Genomic DNA, 8,065 nt, shown 5'->3' with positions numbered 1-8,065 from the left:
GAATCTCTCTCTCGTCTCTCATCTCTAATGAATGTCTCTTCTCTAGTTCTCTCCCGAGCCCTTCTCTCAATCCAAACATAGTGTAAACATCTCTCGTCTCTCTACAGAAAATCGATCTCTCTCTAAACCCTCTCCCTAAAATCTTTCTCAAATTTATTTTTCGTCCATTGTTTTCTCAAATCTCTTTCTTTTTTTCCATCATCTTCGTCAGAGATCCAAATCTCTTGGGGATTTCTACTCAAACCGTAGCGAATTTCAGTTCCAAAATCCTTGTCTCTTAATAAGGAGGAACGCATCAGGTTAAGGTTTTTGATTTTAAGTTTCTCTCCTTCCATTGTCTTCTTCTTTAGGTTAGGTTGGAGTTTTTTATTTGGTTTTGAAGTTCAGGTTTAGGTTAAAGTTTTTATTGGGTTTGTTATTTTAGTTCTTAAGGATTTTGATTTTTGATTTGCAGAGAACAAATCTCGATTTGGAATCTGAAATCGGTGATCGATTTTACACCTAAGAGATCGAGATTGAGGATCGATTTTACTCAAGATTTAGTAAGTGGTAAGGTAATTGCAAGAATCAGATCCAGAATCAATTTTGTTGATTTTTTTTTTTTGTTGATTTTCGACAGTTTGGATGTATACTAATCTCTTTCATCTAGACTAGTGGTTTCTTGGACACACGTGTTTTTGTTTTTATACCGAGCTATATATGATTCTCAAAAGCATGTCCAGTTGCTTGGATGTTTTGATTGAGGATCTAGAAGTGAGAAATCTCTCAAAAATTTAGCAGAGAAGCTTTGTCTGTGATCAATCACAGAAAATTCTGTCTCTGTTAGTGACTATGTTGCATACTTTCTTCTCTATAGTCTCCTTTCTGTTGTATATGAAACAAAATTTCGATAATTTGTGCTTTGTAGATCTTTTGATGTTTTGCTTTTTTACATTTTTTAATGTGATTTGTTTAGAGTGAAAATCGGTTATTACATTTGGATTTGCTTCTTTGTAATGATGATTCAGGTGTTAAACAATTGATTCAAATCATATTTAGTTAAATCTTTATCTTCCATTTCTAGTTTCTTTGTTTTTCTCTCATCATCTAAGAATTATCTAGAAATTCTCTGATTAATGGTGTTCTCAAGAACTAGATAGGGTTTTATGGAGGTTGAAACCCAAAAACGTGCCCTCTCTCTGTCCAATCTGCATAACTTCAATAAACACGAGGTTTGAATTATGTTAACATAACCAACTTGGGACCACATGCTCACAGTTGAGTATAGTCCCCCAGCAGCATCCTAGGGTAAGAAAATTGTAAACATGCAAACGAAAGATGTTTGGAAAGTGCGTAAGCAGGAAAATAAGATAGAACCTTCTTACGTGACTTAGGATGTATGTTACCACTTTATACTTTGGAATAGAAAGTTTTATGTACATTAGTATCTAATTTACACCTATATAACAGGAGGCTTAGAAAGGTGCAGACAACTTTGGGATATTCTTTTCCAAAGAAATGGTACATGAGATCAATATGCCTCATGAGCTTTTCACTTTTTTAATGAGGAGCAGGGCACTATAAGGAAGCCTCATCCAATATGTGCCTCAAAGTATAAGAAACAGGTACGATCTCCATCTTCTTTTGTTATGTTCAAGTTTTTTGATGATTGTATGATTTAGGGTTTTGTTTTGGGGTTCAACTCATATTGTTGTAAATTCATATGAAATGTCAAACTAGAAGACTTAAGATTTGGGAATGAAACGCTAAACCAATAATAATCGAGATGATGGAACTTTAATTTAGGTCTTGTTTTTCAGTTTGCTAGAAATTGCATCTATCTACATACAAGAAAAGATTAAAAAAAAAAAAAATAAAATAATAATAATCGGATTCCAACATCAAAATCTCAAAATCTGTCACATTTTTTACCTTTGCCACCGTCCATTATCTGGTGGATTGATCGTTGGAGACCGAACAATCGGTATGCAAAACTAGTGGAAGATGAAGAAGTACAATCGTCAAGGACCCTCCCTCTCGTTGCATTTTCATTCTCCAGTAGTCTCAAGATTACATGGGTCTTGTGAAGTATCCATTAATAAACTACCAGAAAAATACAAAACAATCCCAATTAAAATGTAGTAAAAAATAAGTAAATTAGAGCAGTATACAAACACCAAAATCAAATAAAGAATCGCCACGAAAAACCCAATTTACATATATAAGGACAATCCTAGATCATCCAAGGAATTTCAAGCTGTTAAACCTTAGTACTCTAATGAACCATTGAATTCGTAGAGATTTTCCAATTACAAAGTCTCTGAAAGATGGGGGTAAAGAAAAGGAACCCCCTTGATCTTCAAAGAACTATAGGATCGCAAATACCAACGAAACATAAATTAGAAATTAAAACTGATTTTATATTCTAATCAAGAGAAATTAGAAGTATTGAGCGTCATTTTTCGTGTTTAAAATAAATTATCGATCAAAACCAACATTTCCAAGATGTTGAAACTTGAAACCTCGATCGAATCAAAACTTATGTGGAAAAAACAAAAAATTGGAATCCGAGAATCAATCAAGCAAAGGTTCAGTGTTTGATGATCCCTACCTATCCACCGCAAAAGAATAAGTGTTGAGCACCAACTATCAAATATTATTACTAACACTCAAACTTAGAGCTACTCAAGTAGTCTCAAAGGAAAAAATTATGATATCGGTAGGTCAAACCCCAAGTACATAACACGACTAAGTTAACTTGAAGAATCGAATAACCATCGAGTTGAAGTAATTATAGAGTAAAAGCCACTCATCTTGTCAATTACGAAAGCCAAGAGGAGTGGAGTTTTAAGGCCATTATGAGCCTAAAGAGTGGTGCTTTATAGCCATTATGAGTCAAGAGAATGAGTTTTTATTGACATCATGGGTCATCAATGATAGACAACTTGGGAAGAGATTACATGCTCTGAGTTGTGAGCCAATTCTATAGATAGGGAGACTTCTTCGATTCCAAACAGAAGTCACAAAACTTTACAAGTCTCTGCTTCTAAATTTTTTTTCTTTGCTCTACATTTTCTATCAAGCACTAACTTGATCATCGAAGGTCATTTGACTGACACTACACTGGTGTCTTTTCAGGTGAGATCAACGAAAAAGACTATTGAAAAGCAAAGTTCAATCGGAGAAGACAACCGGAGAAAGTGAAAAGCCAACACGAAATCGAGGATCAAAGTATCACCAACAACATAGATCTCGAAGAGTGGGAGATCCAAAAAATCTCCTACATAAATCACCAGACAATTACTGACAGTTGGGGTGGCTTTAAAAAAATTGATGTGGCAACAACCCTCTAAATAAACTGACCTTGATCCCCTCGATATCAAAAGTCAAGGTCCGATGGTCAATGACACGACATGGTGGCACAACAATAATTAGGTCGGGTCTAGATATGCTCAAGAATTGACCCGAACTCGATTTGTTGCTACGTTTTAAGCCTCTAGAGGCTAAACTGAGCTTGGGAACTCACTCGTTATCTTTGCGCATTTTAGGTTAAAAGTTCTATACTTTTGTATTTTGTTAATCTCCCGCAATTTGCAAAATAGTTGACGCTCAACACCTCTTCTTTGCGGTCGATAGGTAGGGATCATCAAACACTGAATCTTTGCCTGATTGATGATCGGATTCTAATTTTTTTTTTCCACATAAACTCTGATTCGATCGAGGTTTCAAGTTTCAACCTCTTGGAAATGTTGGTTTTAATAGATAATTTGTTTTAAAAACAAAAAAATGACGTTCCATGCTTCTAATATCTCTTTAGAATATAAAATCAATTTTAATTTCTAATTTACGTTTCGTTGGTATTTGTGATCTTGTAGTTCTTTGAAGATCAAGGGGGTTCCTTTTCTTTTCTCCCTTTTTTCAGAGACTTTGTAATTGGAAATTTCTGGTTTTTCTGAGAGTTCTAAGGTTTAACAACTTGAAATCGTGGGGTCCTTGGATGATCTTAAGATTTTCCTTATATATGTAAAAAATTGGGTTTTTCGTGGCAGTTCTTTATTTGATTTTGGCGTTTGTATACTGCTCTAATTTACTTATTTTTTACTAAATTTTAATTGGGATTGTTTTGTATTTGTCTGGCAGTTTATTAATGGATACTTCACAAGACCCATGTAATCTTGAGACTACTGGAGATGCAAGGAGAGAGAGGGTTCTTGAAGATTGTACTTCTTCATCTTCGAATAGTTCTGCATACCGATTGTTCGGTCTCCAACGATCAATCCACCAGATAATGGGTGGTGGCAAAGGTAAAAATGTGGCAGATTTTGAGATTTTGATGTTGGAATCCGATTATATATATATCTTTATATATCTTTTCTTGTATGTAGATGGATGCAATTTCTAGCAAACTGAAAAACAAGACCTAAATTAAAGTTCCATCATCTCAATTATTATTGGTTTAGTGTTTCATTCCCAAATCTTAAGTCTTGTAGTTTTGACATTTCATCATGGACTGATTTGTTATGGCCATTCACCAGGAGGCAATTTTTGTATGCACTCTTGCTAGAAGTTGTATCCTTGTTCTTTCCTTCTATGTCTATGAAGAAATTGTAATTTCAACTCATTTTTGTTACTCACCTGATTCTGGACATTTCTGGAAAAAGCTAAAAAAAACCCCATAAAAATGTAAAAGGAACAAAAGCAGACGATAAAACTGAAAATTAAATTGTTTATGCGTCACCATTTTTCTTGTGTTAAGTTTTTTTTTTTTTGATCAGGTGCATTTTTCAAATTCAATTTTTTTAGTGGGTAAGCCTAGATTTGAACCCAAGACCTCAAAGTGGCATTGCAATCTGTCAATCAACTAAGCTATGGGTCCAAAACTGTCTGAAATCAATGAATTGAAGTTTTATGAAGACAAAGGGCAAGCGAATACTGATTGAAAAATAAGAGAACAGGAAAAGAAAGGGAAGCAAATTTGATGTGGTATTTTGGGTACTAATGTGATGCTATAGATGAGAGAGAGAGAGAGAGAGTGGTTTTTGAAGTTGCTTGCTTTGGCATCCATGTTGTATTCTACATTTTAGTTTCTTTTATGATCTACAATGTGCATGTTTTGCTCCCATTTCACATTATTTTGGGTTTATTATTTGTATAAACCTTGCTTTATAGTTCTTTTTTCTTTCTGTGTATTTAAATATGAAGAGTTTCTTCCACATTCACTGTTTGCTTAATGTTAGTTCAAACCATCCCATTACTTCAGTTAACTAGAATATTTCGGCCTTTGTGACTTCATAATTTTAGAAAATCTTCTCAATTTAAATATTTTCTTTTTTAAATAAATTTTTGGTTTTGATTTCATCATTTTTAATTTGACCTAGTCTATCTACTGGTTTTTTAGCTGCTGATGTCATCTTGTGGAAACAACGGCATGTTTCATTTGGGATCATTGTGTTGGCTACAGTTGCATGGCTCATTTTTGAGCAGTCGGGATTGTCCTTTTTATCAATCTCTTCAGACGTATTCCTGATTGTAATCGTAACTCAGTTTCTTCGTGCCAATTATGCTGTTCTTCGAAATCAGTAAAGCTGTCTTCTATGCCTCTTGTTTTTTTCTTTTTTTCTTTAAATAGTTATTTTAGTTTGGAATTGTGATTTGTGTTTTGCTGTCTGAGCTTTCTTTTCATTATTTTTTTGGGCAGACAACTTGAACCATTGCCCGAATTGGAATTGTCAGAGGAAATGGTCAACAGTGTTGCAGCTACATTTCGAGTTAAAATCAATTACATGCTGCTCATGGCGCATGACATCACTCTTGGCAAAGACTTTGTACTATTCTTTAAGGTAAGTGAGAACTACTATAGGTTGGAGGATGTGAGATATTAGTCCATTATTAGAGACCGTCCTTGAGTCTATCAATGGCAGTTAGGTACACATGGTCCATATGCAGGGAGTGGGAACTTTTCAGAGTGGAGAATGTGAGAGATAATTCAGTAGACTGTCCTTGAGTTTATCAATGGAAAGTGGGTACACATAGGCCATTTGCAGGGAAGTGGTACCCACCACTATTTGGGTTTGATCTCCTTTACCAAAAGTTGTCTTGATCAGGTGAATTGCTACTATCCAATCTATCACATTTTTTGGTGGTCAGAATGCATAGGAAACTGGAAAATAGCTATAAAAAGAATTATTAACGGATGTGTCTAAAGCAGTGTTGATTTGGATGGATCAAATGGTTGGTCGCATGTGTTGTGTGTGTGTGCCAACTAAATCACTCTGCCATTGGTAGACCATGCTACCTCAAATTTTCTCTTTAAATATGAAGCCTAGAAATGCTCAGGTACCCCCACTGATATAAATATGGAGATATGCTTAGCAAACTACTATTTATCTGACAGGTGGTGGTTTGTCTATGGTTCTTGTCTGTCATTGGTAGCTGCTTCTCATTCTTCACGCTTGCATATATTGGTATGGCTCTGCCCAACTCGCTTCATTGGTAATATAGGAGGAGCCCGGGGTGTGAATGTTTATTTCCTTACAATCAGAATGACATCAAACTTTCATTTGTTTCGCTAAAACATCTCATGGCCAAACCCTATGGTGAAGAACCAATAAGTTTCTTAAACTAATTATTTTCTAGCTTATTGTTTTTAGCAATGTTTCTATCTGCATGTATATCATATATATTTGTCATTTTTGTCCATTGAAACAGAATTAGTGGAAATATACAGGTTAATTGACATGTGACATTGATACAGATGCGTTAAAATAATAAACTGTAACCGTGAATGGGATTTGAATTACGATATTGCCAGTTCTTCACGATCTGTATTCCTTATCCCTAATATTGTGGTCAGTACACAATTCTAGTTTTCGCATTTAATTTCATCAACCAACATTCTATTGTCTAAAAATTACAAACACCAAGGGATCTGTACCTTTTTTTTTTGGTAAGTACCAAGGAACCTATAGTTGAATGAGTAGTTAGTCCTTACATAGGCATAACTAATGCAAAATGATACTGATGTAGGGCCGATCCCTATGTATGTACGTATGTAATGTCTTTAAGTGCATGTGCTTGTGTACCAATGCCTGTTGGACTTGAGACTTGCGTGCAAGGTCATTTCAAATCCATTGAGAAATTCCTGTTTGCAGGCACACACACATGTAAGCCCTCATATATCTCTGAGCTGAGGCTTGGTATTTTCTTTATTTGTCTCCATCCAGTGGCCACATGCATTTAACATTAAGCATCTGCGTGATGAAAAAGGAGCCGATTGCTACTGTGACGACACAGAGCATTTCCCTTGCATGTTTCTTATATTTGGTACAATATTGCCATGCATGCTAATCTTCGGTATGATTTTTCATTTTGAATGGCTGACAGGAACTATCATGTCAATCACAGTTCCTGCCTTGTACAGTAAATATGAAAAGCACGTGGATAGATATGCTGGGTTGGTGCATCGGAAATTCTCAAAGCACTATAGAATTATGGATGAGAATGTTATTAGCAGACTTCCAAGGAGCTTATCCAAGAACAAAGATGCATAAATCCCATCGGATCACTCGTGAGTTTCCAAGTTAAATGTATAGTTCGGCATTTTCAAGGTTCGCATGCTGTGTTTCAATCTTCATCATTTTAGCTTCTCTGATTCCTTCCATTGGACTAACCAGAGAGAAATATTCTGCTTGTCCAGAGAAATATTCTACTTGTTGTTATTGTGTGATGTGGTATTCATATTCTGTTACATGGTAAATTACCATGTTTATACTCGAAACTTAGTTCCTTTTGCATCATTACATACAAATCAATTAGGTCTCATGCTTATCCACGTAGCAATTATCAACCTCATGACTACAGCTAGAAATAATGTTAAGAATAGAATAAATTCATTCCCCATTGCTAATCTCGGCTTAATATTCTGTAATAGAACACCTACTTGGTGAAAATGATTCATCCTCATCGAAGTCATCTCCAAGGTATCTGGGCCTGTTGAGTGTATCCTCTTCTTTCGACTTGGGGAAACGACTACTAAGTAAAAGTGGTTGAACTACCTTATCAACTAACATAGCTATGCCTGGAGTTT

General features: G+C 35.2%; 1 protein-coding gene across 16 annotated transcripts; it reads left to right on the top strand.

Moving 5' to 3' along the window:
* On the top strand, positions 1-7,810 carry LOC147399374 (Reticulon family protein). 16 transcript variants are annotated; one of them, XM_086444697.1, is made up of 10 exons: positions 9-299; positions 455-554; positions 1,450-1,604; positions 3,118-3,414; positions 3,528-3,615; positions 4,120-4,283; positions 5,378-5,558; positions 5,678-5,819; positions 6,374-6,443; positions 7,363-7,810. In XM_086444697.1, exons 6-10 carry the CDS (start codon positions 4,127-4,129, stop codon positions 7,527-7,529), a joined length of 717 nt encoding a protein of 238 aa, XP_086300823.1. In that variant the 5' UTR covers positions 9-299; positions 455-554; positions 1,450-1,604; positions 3,118-3,414; positions 3,528-3,615; positions 4,120-4,126; the 3' UTR covers positions 7,530-7,810. The 16 variants fall into 16 exon arrangements, with proteins under 16 accessions (XP_086300828.1, XP_086300823.1, XP_086300813.1 ...); XM_086444687.1 differs by lacking the exon at positions 3,528-3,615 and having other exon boundaries at positions 455-549; XM_086444686.1 differs by lacking the exon at positions 3,528-3,615.
* Positions 7,811-8,065: the final 255 nt, after the last annotated feature.

The sequence above is a fragment of the Akebia trifoliata genome, chromosome 6, assembly GCF_017979445.1.
Source record: "Akebia trifoliata isolate Shusen 1 chromosome 6, ASM1797944v1, whole genome shotgun sequence".
Classification (NCBI taxonomy): domain Eukaryota; kingdom Viridiplantae; phylum Streptophyta; class Magnoliopsida; order Ranunculales; family Lardizabalaceae; genus Akebia; species Akebia trifoliata.
The sequence above is the reverse complement of the archived record's forward strand: the minus strand, read 5'-3'. Positions and strand labels throughout refer to the sequence as shown.

Bases quoted from the DNA above. Each gene is read 5' to 3' on its own strand.
- LOC147399374 (XM_086444691.1), top strand. From the start codon at position 3,383: ATGACACGACATGGTGGCACAACAATAATTAG. The intron at 3,415-4,119 runs GTCGGGTCTAGA...TTTGTCTGGCAG, and splicing joins GGTGGCACAACAATAATTAG to TTTATTAATGGATACTTCAC. The intron at 5,559-5,677 runs GTAAAGCTGTCT...TTTTTTGGGCAG, and splicing joins TATGCTGTTCTTCGAAATCA to ACAACTTGAACCATTGCCCG.